Raw genomic sequence first — 16,794 nt, forward strand, 5'->3', positions numbered from 1 at the left:
CTTTGTGGGAAGACTTTTAGTTAGGAATTTAGTATATTTAATAAATGTAGGACTATTCAGGTGTTACATTTTCTTTGATATCTGTTTTGGTAATTAGCGTCTTTTAAGGAATTGGAGCATTTAATGTATAGTTTTAATTGTCGACTTGAGGGGCATAGTACAACCTTAACTATTCCTTAACTCTAGAGTCTCTAGTGTTATTTTCTCTTTTTTTCCCCTGGTATTGGCAAATTGTGGTTTCTCTCTTTCTTCATTGTCTACACAAAGGTTTGTCAATTTCATTGATTTCCCCCTCCCCAAAGAATCAAATTTTGCTTGTTTATCATTTTATTGATTTCACCTCTTTGCTTTATTTCCTTCTTTTACTTTGGTTTTAATGTATACTTTTTATTTTTTATTTTATTTATTTATTTATTTTTAAATTTTTATTTATTTATGATAGTCACAGAGAGAGAGAGAGAGAGAGGCAGAGACGTAGGCAGAGGGAGAAGCAGGCTCCATGCACCGGGAGCCTGACGTGGGACTCGATCCCGGGTCTCCAGGCTCGCGCCCTGGGCCAAAAAGGCAGGCACCAAACGGCTGCGCCACCCAGGGATCCCTAATGTATACTTTTTTAAAAAAGATTTTGTTTATTCCTGAGAGACACAGAGAGAAAGGCAGAGACACAGGCAGAGGGACTTGATCCCAGGACGTTGGGGTCACGACCTGAGCCAAAGGCAGACCCTCAACCATTGAGTCACTCAGGCATCCCTACTTTGGTTTTAATGTATACTTTTTCTAGCTTCTTGTGGTGGAAGCTTAATTTCTTTTAAGCCTTTTTGTTTACTGTTTGTATCTTTGTGTTTTGCTTTACTGATTTTTTTTTTTTATGTGTTTCTATGTAGTGTAATCTTTTTTCCATTTTTTTTTCTTTTAAATTTTGACTGGTAATGTTTTACAAGAGTTTTCAAACTTTATGTAGTAATAACATTAGTCCTTTTGTCTTTTATGTAAACTTTATTATTTTTTATTATTTCTATTTTTATTTTGATTTTTTTTAAGATTTTATTTATTCATGAAAGACAGAGAGAGAGAGGCAGGGACACAGGTAGAGGGAGAAGCAGGCTCCATGCAGGGTGCCCGACGTGGGACTCGATCCCAGGACTCCAGGATCACGCCCTGGGCCAAAGGCAGGCGCCTAACCGCTGAGCCACCCAGGGATTCCCTTATGTCAATTTTAGAAAATCTTCCAGCAAAGCAAGATTTTTTTTTTTATTCACTTGTATGTTTTTGTAATTGTTTTATTTATTTTAAAAGTATTTATTTATTTATCTTAGAGAAAGAGAGCTTGAGAGCATGCGCACAAGTTGAGGGAGGGGCAGAGAGAGAGAATTTTCAGGCAGATTCCCCACTGAGTGTAGAACCTGGCCCTGAGAGGCTTGATCTCATGACTCATGAGATCATGACCTGAGCTGTAAACAAGAGGTGGATGCTTAACCCTCTGAGCCACCCAGGCACCCTTTGTTTTATTTTTAAAATCTGTAATTTGTAATTCATTTTGGGTATGGCATACTATGATATGGAGAACTGAGGATATATTTTTCTATATTATTATCCAGTTTTTCCCAACATTCTTCATCATATAATCTATTTTCTTTAAATGGCATTGTTTTAGTCTTTCTTCTTTTTTAGAAGTTTCTTAGCTATTTTTTTTTTTTTTTAAATTTATGATAGTCACACACAGAGAGAGAGAGAGAGGCAGAGACACAGGCAGAGGGAGAAGCAGGCTCCATGCACCGGGAGCCCAACGTGGGACTCGATCCCGGGTCTCCAGGATCGCGCCCTGGGCCAAAGGCAGGCGCCAAACCGCTGCGCCACCCAGGGATCCCCTCTTAGCTATTGTTATGGATATAAACTTGGTACATGAATGAATCATTCTCTCTTTCTCTCTTTTTTTAAAGATTTTATTTATTCCTAAGAGACACAGAGAGAGGCAGAGACATAGGCAGAGGGAGAAGCAGGCTCCCTGCGGGGAGCCTGATGTGGGACTCGATCCCGGGACCCCAGGATCACGCCCTGAGCCAAAGGCAGATGCTCAACCACTGAGCCACTCAGGCATTCTTCTCAAAATAATTCTATTCAAATGTAATTAATTGTTACAGTTATACAATAGATATTCACAGAATGAATGTTATCTGCATTTAGTTTGTTATGGGGGAGAAATGATTTCACTAACTGTTAATGATCATTTTGAGAATTCCCTATCCTCTAATATTGTAAATGTTCTCTATTGTCTTTATGACAGTATTTATTTTTCCCCAGCTTCATTGAGATGTAATTTATGTGGATTAAAATTAGCCTATTTTTAGTGTGCAGTTTGAATTTGGTTATTAGTTTTCTACAATCATGTAACCAGCACCACAATCAAGATACAGAAATTCTACCATTCTGAAGAGTCTTCTTGTACACCTTTGCCCATAAGCAGGGGACCTCTGCCCTGAAGCAGCCACCTCAGTACTTTTTTTTTTAACTGTTAGTGGTTTTTAGTATATTGACAAGAGTTGTATAATCTTCACCACAATCTAATTTTAGAACATTTCTATCACCCCAGAAAGAAATAGATATCTGTTTAAAGTCACTCCCTCAGGGCTTCCAGGTGGTTCAGTTGGCTAAATGTCTGCCTTTGGTTGGGTCATGATCCTAGGATTCTGGATTGAGCCCCATGTCAGGCTCCCTGCTTAGTGGGGAATCTACTTTTTCCTTCTCCTTCTATTCTTCCCCACAGTCATGCAGTCTCTCTCTCACACATAGCTTCTCAAATAAATAAGATCTTTAAAAAAAATAAAGTCACTCCATCTTCCCACTTTTAGCCCCCGTAACCACTAGTCTACTTTATGTCTCTGTAGATCTGCTTTTCCTGGCAAATAGAAACATGCAATATGTTGGATTATTCTGTGTCTGGCTTCTTTCATTGGACATAAACGTTACCAACTTTTGAGCATTTTTATGAAATTAAGTTTTTTTTAAAACAGGGAATGACTCTACTAATGATGGGGTCAGCAGATGCTCTTCCTGAGGAACCCTCAGCTAAAACTGTCTTTGTAGAAGACATGACAGAGGAACAGTTAGCATCTGCGGTAAGATATATTTGATTGCTACTTTTTGGAAGACATACCACATTTTATATATTTGATTGATAAAGTTACTAAGTTGCCTTTCAGAAAGTAGCATCTAAGTGTTTTTGAAGATTTGGGGCGCCTGGGTAGCTCAGTTGGTTAAGCATCTGACTCTTGATTTTGGTCTTAGGGTCTTAGGATCAAGCCCCATGGTGGACTCCACCTCTGAGAGGAGTCTGCTTGAGATTCCCTCCCTCTTCCTTTGCCCCTCCTTCATATATACTCTCTCTAAAATAAATACATAAATATTAAAAAAAAATTTTTGAAGATTTAATTGGTAATACCAAGATGTATGGTTTTGTGTATTTATTTTAAAGATTTTATTTATTTAGAGGGAGTACACCAGTGCACACTTGAGTAGGGGGAGGGGCAGAGAAGAGGGAGGGAGAGAATCTCCAGCAGGCTCCACACTTAGCTCCCCAAGATGTATGTTTTTAGAAGTAAAAGGTTTTATTTTTGAAATTGGCCTGAGGAATCCCTGTATAATTGGATAATTCAATTTAAAGTCAGTTAGTGTCTTTAATAAATCAGTGTCAGGCAGTGCTAACAGTGATATTTTATGGGAAAACAGGCTCAAAGAGGATAAATGGTTTAAATGCTGAGATGTTAAAATTCTTAAAACTTTATTTGTTGAAAATACAATTTATCCTGAATTGCAACATTGTTTTAGAAAACTGGTCAACACAAAGTTGTCATATGTTATGTTTTTTTTTAACCATCCAGCATTTGTAGTATTATTTTCTTTTTTTGAAGTGTTTCTACATATACTTTGTTATCCCATTCTAATGATAAGCCTTCAAAGAGGGGCAAGAGTGATATGATTGTTCTTTTATTATTCTCGAGGAGAGAATTAAAACACAAGAATGTTTGTCAACGTAATGCAAGTACATATTTTTATTAGGGATAAAAAACATTGTTACTTTCGGGTGAAGTTGGAGTATAAATTGGTATGAGTTGGTAAATTGTACTTCAAAGTATGAACTCTAGTGATTTTTATATATGCTATGTCATTTTATAAAAATGAGTTAATCTTTGTCCTTATCAGATGGAATTACCATGTGGATTGACAAACCTTGGTAACACTTGTTACATGAATGCTACAGTTCAGTGTATTCGTTCTGTGCCTGAACTCAAAGATGCCCTTAAAAGGTAAGATACACGAGAAATGTTGTGAGTCTCCCCTTGGGTAGGGGAGGTTCACATTTGGATGAATAGTGTTTTGTTTATAATTATGTGTATAATTTTTTAGCAACTTTACTGAGATATTTATTATATAATTCATCCATTTATAGTATTCAGTTGAATGGTCTTTGTTATATTCACAAGATTTTACAACCATCACCACAGTCTAATTTTAGATTCTTTTCTTCCTCTTGATAAGAAACCTTATATTCACGAGCAGTCATTCATTTTACCCTTTCCATCTCCAGTTCTAGACAGCCATTTATCTACTTTCTGACCTATCGATATGCCTATTCTGGACATTTCATATAAGTGGAATCATACAGTGGTTATTTTTTGTGACTCGTTTCTTTTACTTGGCATAATATTTTTTGGGTTTATTCACGTTTATTCATTTATTCTTATTCTAAGGAGAACTCTTTCATGTTTTAGAGTTACTTCTCTGAGTTTTGCATGAGCAGAGGATATTTCATCCTGTTGATTCAGTTTTCTTGAAACCAGATGAAGTTTTTTTTTTTTAAGATTTTATTTATTCACGAGAGATACAGAGAGAGGTGGAGACATAGGTGGAGGGAGAAGCAGGCTCCCTGTGGGGAGCCCAATACGGGACTCAATCTCGGGACCTTGGGATCATGACCTGAGCCAAAGGCAGACGCTCAACCACTGAGCCACCCAGGCATCCCCAGATGAAGTATTTTTTGAACGATAAGTTTTTACAAGAAGATGGAAATCCTTGTACTTAACTAACTTAATACAAGAGGACATGGATGGGGTTGATGTCTTTGGAAAAATGGTATTAACTGATGAAATAGTGAAAGAAGAGAGGAAAATTTCCATGGAAGGTGTTCTACAACTGATGATTCTAAAGCTCATCCTTAAATACTTAAGAATTTTTATTTGGCAGTTTCTGGAGAGTGGGATGTATGTTGTAAACGCCAGAGGGGAAATAGACTGGGTTAGCTGAAGAGGCAATGAGGGCCAAGAACCAGAGCTACAGGTAAAATCCAGTTTGCTTGGTGCTGCCCGATAGTGGAACCTCATGATAATGTAGGAGTTCTGAATTTAGAACTTCAAGTGAAAAGTGTATCTAATAAAAATTACTCTTAAATTCTATGAATTACTTACAAAAGACAGTATCTCATGACCGTATTTTTATCTTACTGGAGATTGGCAAGGCAATCTTGGTAAGTACCACATAGTTTTTTCATTAGCAATTGTTAGGTTGTTATTTTACTTGCATTTTCTTTTTTATAAAGATTTTATTCATTTATTCATGAGAGACACACTGAGAGAGGCAGAGACACAGGCAGAGGGAGAAGGAGGCTCCCTGTGGGGAGCCTGATGCGGAACTCAATCCTGGACTCCAGGATCATAACCCGAGCCAAAGGCAGATGCTTAACCATTGAGCCACCCAGATGTCCCTTTACTTGGATTTTCAAATTTATATGGGAATGATCTGTTCTTGATAGAACTAAACTATAAAATTGGTTGGACCAGCTTTTATTTTGGTATTTTAAATGTACATTTTCAGGATCCCTGGGTGGCGCAGTGGTTTAGCGCCTGCCTTTGGCCCAGGGCGCGATCCTGGAGACCCGGGATCGAATCCCATGTCGGGCTCCCGGTGCATGGAGCCTGCTTCTCCCTCTGCCTGTGTCTCTGCCTCTCTCTCTCTCTCTCTCTCTCTCTCTCCCTGTGTGACTATCTTAAATAAATAAAAATTAAAAAAAAAGATAAATGTACATTTTCTGTGTCTTTTAGAGTCAGTTTTGGTAACTTATGTTTTCCTGTGAATTTGTCCTTAGGTCTTTAAGATATGTTAGTGTAAAGAGTTATCTATTTTGGACCTGTATTTTCCCTCCATTTTCATTTCTTTTGAGATATATATATATACATATATATATATATATATATATATATATACACACACACACATATATATATATTTCCCCTTGATTATCTTGTCAGAGGTTTATACATTTTTTTTCTCAGAAATCAGCTATTAGATTTATTCAGTCACTTCTTCCCATTATCTGATTTCATCTTACTTTTGTTTGTATTAGTTTATTTCTGTTTTCCTTAGGCTGTTTCATTTTCTGATTTCTTAAGTTGTATGCTTAGATAATTTATTTGTTCTTGTGTAGTAATGAAAACATTTAGTTGTGAGTTTTTACCTTTATTCCCTGTTCATTAGATGAGGCTGTTCAGATGTTTTTTTTAAAGACTTTATTTATTTGATAGAGAGAGAGACCGAGCACAAGTAGGCAGAGTGGCAGGGAGAGGGAGAAGCAGCCTCCCTGCTGAACAGAGAGCATGATGCAGGGCTCAATCCCTGTGATCATGACCTGAGCCAAAGGCAGATGCTTAACCCACTGAACCATTCAGGCACCTATCTCCTCCTTTTACTTTCTAACAGTTTTTCTTTGTAAAGTTCAATTGTTAATGTTATTTAGCTTATTGGATTTTTTTTTTAAGCTCTATCCCAGGACCCTGGGATCATGACCTGAGCTGAAAGCAGATGCTTAACTGACTGAGCCACTTAGGTGTCCCAGATGTTTTTTTCTTAATTAGAATTAAATGTTTTCTTGGTATAATGAGAGTAATGAGAGTTTCTTATGGGGGGATAGTACTAAATTACTCATGATTTTCCTATTCTTAGTTACTTAAAAAAAAGATAATTCATTAGTGTAGCCTTTGCTGTAAATGTAGGAGTTACTCAGCAGTATTAACTGCAACTAGAAGTAAAATCAATAATAGCAGCAGTTGTGTCATAAAATACTTCACTGATGTTTTGGGATTCACTTTATTAGTACTTTATTTTAACTTCAAAAGTTCCTTTTACATAGTTGTAAACTGAGAGGGAAACTTATGATTTTCACTTTTTATTTATTTTATTTTATTTATTTTAAGATTTTATTTATTTATTCATGAGAGACACAGAGAGAGAGGCAGAGACACAGGCAGAGGGAGAAGCAGACTCTATGCAGGGAGCCTGATGTGGGACTCGATCCTGGGTCTCCAGGATCACGCCCTGGGCTGGAGGCAGGCGCTAAACCGCTGAGCCATCCAGGCTGCCCTGATTTTCACTTTTTAAAAACATATGTGGGCAGTCCGGGTGGCTTAACAGTTTGGCACTGCCTTCGGCCCGGCACCAGGTCCTGGGGACCCAGGATCGGGTCCCACGTCAGGCTCCCTGCATGGAGCCTGCTTCTCCCTCTGCCTGTATTTCTGCCTGTCTCTCTGTATGTCTCTCATGAATAAATAAATAAATCTAAAAAAAAAAAAAATAAAAGAACATATGTAATTTAGACATTATGAATTGTGTATTGAAAAATTTAAAAAGACTTGAGTTACAGCAGTTTCCAAAACATCTAAAAAAAGAAACAGAACTTTTTAATTAGATATATTTTAATATGTTTTCTTGACCTCTTTCATTCTATTTACATAACCCAGAGGTTTTTTTTTATATTGAAATATTTACATCTAGTAAATATCAAATATCTGTCTGTATTTGGTGTGATCAGTTTTGATAAAGCAAATTCTCTGTAACCCATTTTACAAAGTATAGAACTTTTCCCTTATCCCAGGAAGTTTTTGTACTCGTACCTTTTTCCAGTCTTCATATCCTGTACCACCCAGCTCTGTAAGCAACTACTTGTCTCATACTAGTTTTGTGCCTTCTGGAACTTAAATGTATAGAATCTAATTTATTTTTGGTTTGGCTTAGTTTCACTCAGCATAGTTTTTGAAGCTTATCCATGTTATTGATGGTATTGATAGTTTGGTTGTTCCACATTCTTGCCAGCCTTGATTGATAACCAATCTTTCTCATTTTATAGTCCCTCCAGTGTGTGTACAGTACATAAGTATAGTTTTAATCATAGTGAATAGGCAGTCATTTTCCTGCCTCCCAATGTTTGATATTATCTGAATGATAATTTCTGATCCAGTGTCATAAGACATTGTATGAGTGAATACTAAAGTTTATTTCATTTGAATGGCCAGTCCTTTGTGCTGTTGTAAATTAAATGAGAATTATAAATTGAAAGTGAATGTAGAAATCCCTTAATAGAAACACTGCAGTTTATAAGTAAATAGACTGACTTGAAAATTAAGTGACTTTTCTTTTTTAAAGATTTTATTTATTTATTCATGAGAGACACAGAGAGAAAGAGAGGCAGAGACACAGGCAGAGGGAGAAGCAGGCTCTTTACAGGGAGCTTGATGTGGGACTCGATCCCCAAACTGGAATCATGCCATGAGCCAAAGGCAGATGCTCAACTGCTGAGCCACCCCGGCAACCCTTAAGTGACTTATTTAATGTTACATAGATGTTAATGCTGAATGTAGGTGTATTGGTTTTGATTTATGGTTTTTGATCTAATGTTTTTTTCTTATTTCTAAAAGTATATTTTATTTTCCTTGCAATAGTGGACATTAAAATGTGTACTTTCTTTCATATTTTCAGGAAATTTTTTTTTTTTATATTTTATTTATTTGAGTGAGAGCACAAGTTAGGGGGGCAGAGAGAGAGGAAGAAGCAGGCTCCTTGTTGAGCAAGGAGCTGGATAGGGCTCAATCACAGGACCCTAGGCTCATGACCTGAGCCAAGGCAGACACTTAACCAATTGAGCCACCCAAATACCCCAGGAAATGTTTGTTTTTAAATAAGTTAGGAGAAAAAATTTAAAGTGGACTTCATTCATCTAAATTCTTTTTTTTTTTTAGTATCCCTTTTTTTGCCTATAGAATGCTTAAAGGAACAAGACCAGAAGAGAAGAAAATAGAAAGATGGGAACAACTCTGATAAAGTTGCCTTTGAGGGTGTCATAATAAGCTCTTTTGACTAGTTTCTTCCCTTTTGTGTTTCAGAATGAATTGAATCCTATTTAATTCTCCCTTAATGTTCCCAGGTATGCAGGTGCCTTGAGAGCTTCAGGGGAAATGGCTTCAGCACAGTATATTACTGCAGGTCTGTATCTTAAATATATTCCTTTTCAATAGGATGATGTAGTATTCAATAAATGTTATTTTTCACTCTAGTTTTTTTAGTAGCTTTCAGTTTACAAAACATGTTTTGTAAAACATCTCATTAAAATTGGAGTATTTATACTTAATGTTAAACAACTTAGGGCTTATTTTATTATCCAAATTATAAACCAGTGATGTCTGTCTTTTCTGAAAAATAGTCTGGATTTTTTTGGGTTAATTTTGGCTTTAGGTTCTATTAGTAAAATATATATTTGGGGATATCCAGAGATAAGTTTTATTGTAGTTGATGCAGTCATTGTAAGAGAGTCTTAGTGGGTGTTAGTGTAAGGAAATCATGCATGATTGAGGAGAAACAATTTTTTTTTTAAAGATTTTATTTATTTATTCATGAGAGAGAGAGAGAGAGAGAGAGGCAGAGACACAGGCAGAGGGAGAAGCAGGCTCCACGCAGGGAGCCCAATGTGGGACCCGATCCCGGGACTCCAGGATCACGCCCTGGACCAAAGGCAGGCACCAAACCGCTGAGCCACCCAGGGATCCCGAGAAACAAATTCTTAAAGGATAGAAATAACTTCTTTCTTTGTTACATGAGACCATGTATTCTGTCTGCATTCATTCTGGGACAGTTTTACAAATGAATACACTTAAATCATTGGGTTAGGTCAATAAGGTATGTTTATAGCCATGCCTTTTTTTTTTTTTTTTTGATAACACCTTTATTGAGATATAATTTACATCCCATACAATTTAGCCATCTAAAGTGTGCAGCTCATTGTCTTTTAGTATATGCAGAGTTGTGTAGCAACTGGTGGTGACTATAGTCCATTTTAGAATGTTTTCATCCACTTGGAAAAGAAACTGTGACTTTTACTTATTTTTTCTATTTTTTATTTATTTTTTAATTTTTAAATTTATTTATGATAGTCACACAGAGAGAGAGAGAGAGAGAGAGGCAGAGACATAGGCAGAGGGAGAAGCAGGCTCCATGCACCGGGAGCCCGATGTGGGATTTGATCCCGGGTCTCCAGGATCACGCCCTGGGCCAAAGGCAGGTGCTAAACCGCTGCGCCACCCAGGGATCCCGAAACTGTGACTTTTAGCACTCAGCCTGTTTCTCCCCTCTCCCCCGCACCCCAGCACCATTCTCAGCCCTATGCAACCACTGATCTACTGTCAGTCTCAATATATTTGTTTATTTGAGACTTTTGACATAAATGGAACAGTATGTAGTCTCTTTTGACTGGCTTCTTTCATTTAGAATATTTTCAAAGTTCATTCACATTGTAGTATGTATTAGTTCTTTTATTCTTTTTTATTACTGAATAAGATTCTTTTATAGGGATATATCCTATTCCATTTGTCCTTTCATCCTGATAGACATTTGGGTGGTTTCCATTTTTTGACTATTAAAAATATTGCTGAAAACTTGTGCAAGCATTTCTGTGGATATAATGTTGTTAAATCTCTTGCGTATGTATCTGGGATTGGGATTTCTGGGTCATATGGTAACTATATTTAACCTTTTGAAGAACTGCCAGACTGTTTTACAAAGCAGTTGGCATCATTTTCTGTTTCTTCCATGAATGAGGGTTCCAGTTTCTCTGTATCCTTCATAATACTCTGTATTGTTTGTCTTTGATTATAGCCAGCCTAGGGGTGTGAAGTGGTATCTCATTGTGGTCAGCTGTTAATTTGTAATACTATAAACAGTAGATTTCTTTGTGTCACTTGGATTAGAGATTGTCCTTTGGCTTTTTTTTTTTCCTGAAAGTAGATTTATTTGCTGAAATGAAGTTTTTTTTTTTTTTTAATTTTTTTTTTTTATTTATTTATGATAGTCACAGAGAGAGAGAGAGAGAGAGAGAGAGGCAGAGACATAGGCAGAGGGAGAAGCAGGCTCCATGTACCGGGAGCCTGATGTGGGATTCGATCCTGGGTCTCCAGGATCGCGCCCTGGGCCAAAGGCAGGCGCCAAACCGCTGCGCCACCCAGGGATCCCTGAAATGAAGTTTTTAATGAGAAAAGTATGATGCCTTATATCTAGTTTACTTGATTCCTTGTATCTAAGAGTAATTGGAATTTCAGCAACTTCTCCGGTATCCTATGAGTCTTGTAGTATTAAAGGGATGAAAGATACTGTCTTCATTTTTAAATTTTATTTTGTGCTAAATTTAAATTTAGTGCAAAGAATAGATCCAAGAATTCACCAGTTATTAACTTTTTGTCACATCTGATATATCATTCTCTATAACCATGTTCTTTTTTTTCTGAACCACTTGAGAGTATAGGGTAGACATCATGTCTTATTCCTGAATACTTCAGTCTGTATTTCCCAAGAATAAGGACATTTGTAACCATAAGACAGTTACCATTTTTCAAAATCTAGGCGTTTCACATGGATAAAGTACTCTAAAATATAAACTACTTAAATTTTGGCAAATTAACCCAATATTGCCCATTATAAAGTTGTTTTTCTTTTTTGCTTTGAAAGGCAGTTTAGAATCACCTATTGGATGTAGTTGTCATATCCTACTGGTCTATTTTATTTTATTTTATTTTATTTATTTTATTTTATTATTATTTTTTTAAAGATTTATTTATTTATTCAGTCAGAGAGAGAGAGAGAGAGGCAGAGACACAGGCAGAGGGAGAAGCAGGCTCCATGCAGGAAGCCCAACGCGGGACTCGATCCTGGGTCTCCAGGATCACACCCTGGGCTGCAGGCGGCGCTAAACCCCTGCGCCACCAGGGCTGCCCTACTGTTCTCTTTTAATGCACAGTGCACTTTTGACCCTTCTCTTTCAAACTAATGAAATACTTTGAGATGCTCTGTTTATGGTATATGTTAAATCTTAAGTCATTTTTTATTTTGAGTAATGTGTACCTTTTTAAAGTGTTATAATAATTGAGGTTTTTTAATTTTATTAATTTATTTTATTAAAAAGGTTTTATTTATTCATGAGAAACACACAGAGAGAGGCAGAGACATAGGCAGAGGGAGAAGCAGGCTTCCTCTGGGGAACCTGATGTGGGACTTGATTCCGGGATCACACCCTGAGCCATAGGCAACCACAGCCACCCAGGAATGGCTAGGCTTTTTTATTTTAAAAAATATTATATTGGTAGTGATACCTTAATCTTGGCTGTCCATCCAAAAAATATTTTTAAACACCATGTTTAGTTGTCTTATTTGGGAACATTTTATTAAGCAATGGCTTTGTGCTGAGATGTATTATTTGCTGGGCTTCAGTTTGTATAATAATGGTAGATAACATTTCACGTATTAGTTAACAAAACATGTCCAGATAGGCTAGACTAGAATCTGCTGTACATGAAGTAAGGGCCAGGTGTGATAGCTAAGAAGTCAGCAGAAGAAAAGTATTCTTAACTTCCCAGAGGAGGGCTCAGTCCATGACCATGAGATTTATGAAGGTGAAAGAGGATAGTGGAGGAAAGATTTTGAAGAAGGCAGATTAGTTTTGGGTTTTAGCTATTTGTATAGTCAGGAAGTATGTTTAACAGATTTTTAAAATTTAGGAGTTGAATAAATGGGAACCATGTACAAGCTTAAAGGGAAGTGGGTTGAGAGTATGACCTGATGGCCTGATAATGGCTTAGTACCAGAACAGTAACATTAGCCTGTTTGATCCCTAGACAGAGGTTATGTGTTCTCTGTACTGAATGAATATGCTCTGCTTTGTTTGGAAAGACAAAGGTTGGCAAGAAGAGAGAGACTAAGGGGCAGGGCTTAGAAGTTGTTTATAGTTAGTGATTACATTATAAAGTGTGGTCAGTTCTTCAGATTTAAAAACAAATCTTTTTCTTATTGGGAATTTGACAACTACAAAAGGAGTAGATATATTTAAAAATACAACTCAGCAGTTTTTTGTTTGTATTAATCTAGAATTAATTTACAGTAACATGTATTAAATACGTCACTGTTTTATGAAAGCAATGTTTGCTTTGTTTTTCAGCCCTTAGAGATTTGTTTGATTCCATGGATAAAACTTCTTCTAGTATTCCACCTATTATTCTACTGCAGTTTTTGCACATGGCTTTTCCACAGTTTGCGGAGAAGGGTGAACAAGGACAATATCTTCAACAGGTAAACAGGGCAAGATTCTGTGGTTTTCATTTTGTAAATGTAAAACTTGGGTGTTGTACACTTACCATGTTTATTTGTATTTCCAAACATTTTGCATTTATCAGTCCTCTCTAGTTCACAACATCATTATCTTTTGCCTGAAGTGGTCTGTTAGCTATCATCTTGCTTCTGCTTTTGTCCTTCTTCAATCTCCACACAGCCTCCAGAGTCCTTTATAAAATGAATATAGGATTATTTTGGTCCCTTGTTCATTACTTCCTAGTGATTTTTCTGTCCCACTTCTGAATAATCTAGCTCCTGGCTCCCTCTCTGAGCCTAACATGTGCCATTCTCCCCTGTTGCTTATTTCTTTGGCTTGCACATACACTGGCTTTCTGGTTATTTTTTAAGCCCTCCAGTATCCTCTTTCTGTAGGGTCTTTCTTTCCTCTTATGTCTTTGCCTCTCAGATAAGTTCATGGCTTGCTTCCTCCCTTCATTCAGGTCTCATGGCTCAAATGTCAAGGCATCAGAGTAGATGATTATTGAAATCACACACTTCCTTTCCCCTCATCACTTTCTACTCCCATATTGCTTTTTTTAAATTCATAACTCTTTAAGTGAATTTATGGTACATTTTGTTTATGTCCCCATTGAGAACTTTTTCTGTTTTAGTCGCTGCCTTGTTTGTGTCTAAAGCAGTGTTTAGCATAAGGAGGAGCTTAGTGAACATCTCTTGAATGAATATTCTGGAATTCCTCATTGTTTTGAAGATCCTGTGATATCTAATTTGACTTAATATTTTTAAATTAAAAAAGAGCTTTCTTCTCCTTTCCTAAGGGAACGGTAATTCTTTTAGAAGGATTTTGTAGACAAAATAGTATCACAGCCAGGATTATTTACTTTGGCATTTTTAAATTACAGGATGCTAATGAATGTTGGATACAAATGATGCGAGTATTGCAACAGAAATTGGAAGCCATAGAGGATGATTCTGTTAAAGAGGTAATTGAAACGTATTTGTGATTATAGCTTGATAATTACACTCCCATGAGCCCAAACACTTGAAATTAATTCATCCTAATAGATAGACATGTACTTGTATACTTTAGGTGCTCAATTTGTAGTTGGAATTTGAAAGCTTACACTTGACACTTGAATTCAGTGTATTATTTATTAAACTTCATATTATTGAGCATCTGTAGTCTTTTGGTAATGTTTTTTGAACAGTAGAAGTATCTTACAGAAATTGATTATATTTTAAAAAGCTTAAATAATGTATTTACTAAACCTGGACTGTGTGGGGAAAGTATACATTAGTATCTATATAAAGTAAGTTGGAATTTTTATTTCATTTTAATTTTTGCAGACAGATTCTTCATCTGCATCAGCAGTGACACCATCTAAAAAGAAAAGTTTAATTGATCAGTTCTTCGGAGTTGAGTTTGAAACTACGTATCCTTATGAGCCAAAATTTGTTGAGACTGTACTGATAACTTACTAAAGTGCATTGGTAGCAATAGCATTATTGACTGATTGGAGTGGTGGGTGGAGTATGTAGAAAAATTCTTCAGAGGCTTTTATGCCTAAAAGATGTAATGAAACTTGGAAAAATACATCAGAGTAATCCTAAAGGTTAGGATTATGTTATTTTGTTGGATTGAAGGATATTCATTATTTTTTTCTTAAGAATATCTTTAGCACAGTCAACCTCATTAACACTTAATAGGGAATCAATTTTTAATTGTATGAAACAGAGTGTATCAGCCAGATGATACACATGAGATTGAACCAATTCATAAAATGTGAATTCAAGAATTCAGGGAAGGACTATCTTCTAGGTCATGAATAGAAACTTTTAAAGATTACTGTTTATGTATCTTTCATTAAAACCATTTTAAGGGGGCGCCTGGGTGGCTCAGTAGTTGAGACCTGCCTTTGGCTCAGGTTGTGATCCCGGGGTCCTGGAATCGACTCCCACATCAGGTTCCCCTGCAGGAAGCCTGCTTCTCCCTCTGCCTATGTCTCTCTCCACTGTGTCTCTAATAAAAAGGTAAATAAAACCTTAAAAAAACAAAAGAAAAAAACCCAAAAACCATTTTAAGACTGTATAAGTACCAACTTATATTTGTTTAGAGTTTATCCTTTTATTGCTTTTATTTTTCATTACTAATATTGTTGGTAAGTGCATGAAGCACTTTAAAGTATGTTGAAACAAATCTGGGAAACCAAAATGTTTTAAACACCAATGAATGATGCTATTGATTTTTTTTTTAATTCCAGTATAGTTAGTATACGGTATTACATTAGTTTCAGATGTACAATATAGTGGTTCAGCAGTTCCATACATTACTCAGTGCTCTCATAGTAAGTGTACTCTTAATCCCCATCACCTATTTCACCCATACCCTCACCTACCTTCTTCATTCTTGTTGAGAATGAAATCATATGGTATTCATCTTTGTCTGACTTATTAGCATTTTACATCTCTGATCTGCCCATCTTTTTGAAAATGGTAAGATTTCATTCTTTTTTATGGCTGAGTAATACTCCATTTTATATACCCCCCCCCCCACATTTTCTTTATCCATTCATCTTTTGATGGACACTTGAGTTGCTTCTGTAATTTGGCTTTCGTAAATAAGGCTGCAGTACACATAGGGGTACATCGGTCTTTTCATACTAGTGTTTTCATATTCTTTGGGTAAATACCCAGTGGTGGAATTACTAGATCTGGATCATATGATACTCCCATTTTTAATTTTTTAATGAACCTCCAATACTGTTTTCTATAGTGGCTGTACCAGGTTGCATTCCTACCCACAGTGCATGAAGGTTTCTTTTTCTCCTATATCCTTGCCAACACTTGAATTTTTTTTTTTCTCCAAGAGAGGGAGAGAGAGGTGAAAGTAGGGGATAGGGAGAGGGAGAATCTTGAACAGGCTCCATCCCCAGTGCAGAGCCCAATGTGGGGCTCGATCTCACAACTCTGAGATTATGACCTGGGCTGAAATCAAGAGTCGGACGCTTAACAAAACACCCACGTGCTCCAACACTTGTTTGTGTTTTTGATGGATGTGAGGTGGTGATGTGGTTTTGATGTGTATTTCCATGATGATGAGTACTGTTTAGGATCTTTTCATGTGTTAGCCTTCTATACATCATCTTTGGAGAAATGTCTATTCTATTTATGTCTTTTGCCCATTTTTAAATTGGACTATTTTTTGTTGTATAAGTTCTTTGTATATTTTGGATACTAACCGTTTATTAGATATCATTTGCAAATATTGATACTATTTTAATGGCATGAGGATAATTTATTATATTCAACATATAATTTATTATAACAAATTGATTGCCTGTTAGTATATTCCTTATCTTATTT

At 36.4% G+C, this 16,794-nt stretch overlaps 1 protein-coding gene across 2 annotated transcripts in view; it reads left to right on the top strand.

Moving 5' to 3' along the window:
- USP14 (ubiquitin specific peptidase 14) overlaps window positions 1-16,794 on the top strand; it is a 44,725-nt gene that overhangs the window by 18,067 nt on the left and 9,864 nt on the right. The window contains exons 4-9 of one of the 2 annotated variants that reach the window (XM_038543698.1): window positions 3,012-3,116; window positions 4,201-4,304; window positions 9,248-9,306; window positions 13,301-13,431; window positions 14,334-14,414; window positions 14,779-14,864. In XM_038543698.1, coding sequence (XP_038399626.1) covers window positions 3,012-3,116; window positions 4,201-4,304; window positions 9,248-9,306; window positions 13,301-13,431; window positions 14,334-14,414; window positions 14,779-14,864 — 566 coding nt within the window. The remainder of the gene's footprint in view (window positions 1-3,011; window positions 3,117-4,200; window positions 4,305-9,247; window positions 9,307-13,300; window positions 13,432-14,333; window positions 14,415-14,778; window positions 14,865-16,794) is intronic. The other variant, XM_038543699.1, reaches the window with a different exon arrangement.

Source organism: Canis lupus, chromosome 7, assembly GCF_011100685.1.
Source record: "Canis lupus familiaris isolate Mischka breed German Shepherd chromosome 7, alternate assembly UU_Cfam_GSD_1.0, whole genome shotgun sequence".
Taxonomy (NCBI): domain Eukaryota; kingdom Metazoa; phylum Chordata; class Mammalia; order Carnivora; family Canidae; genus Canis; species Canis lupus.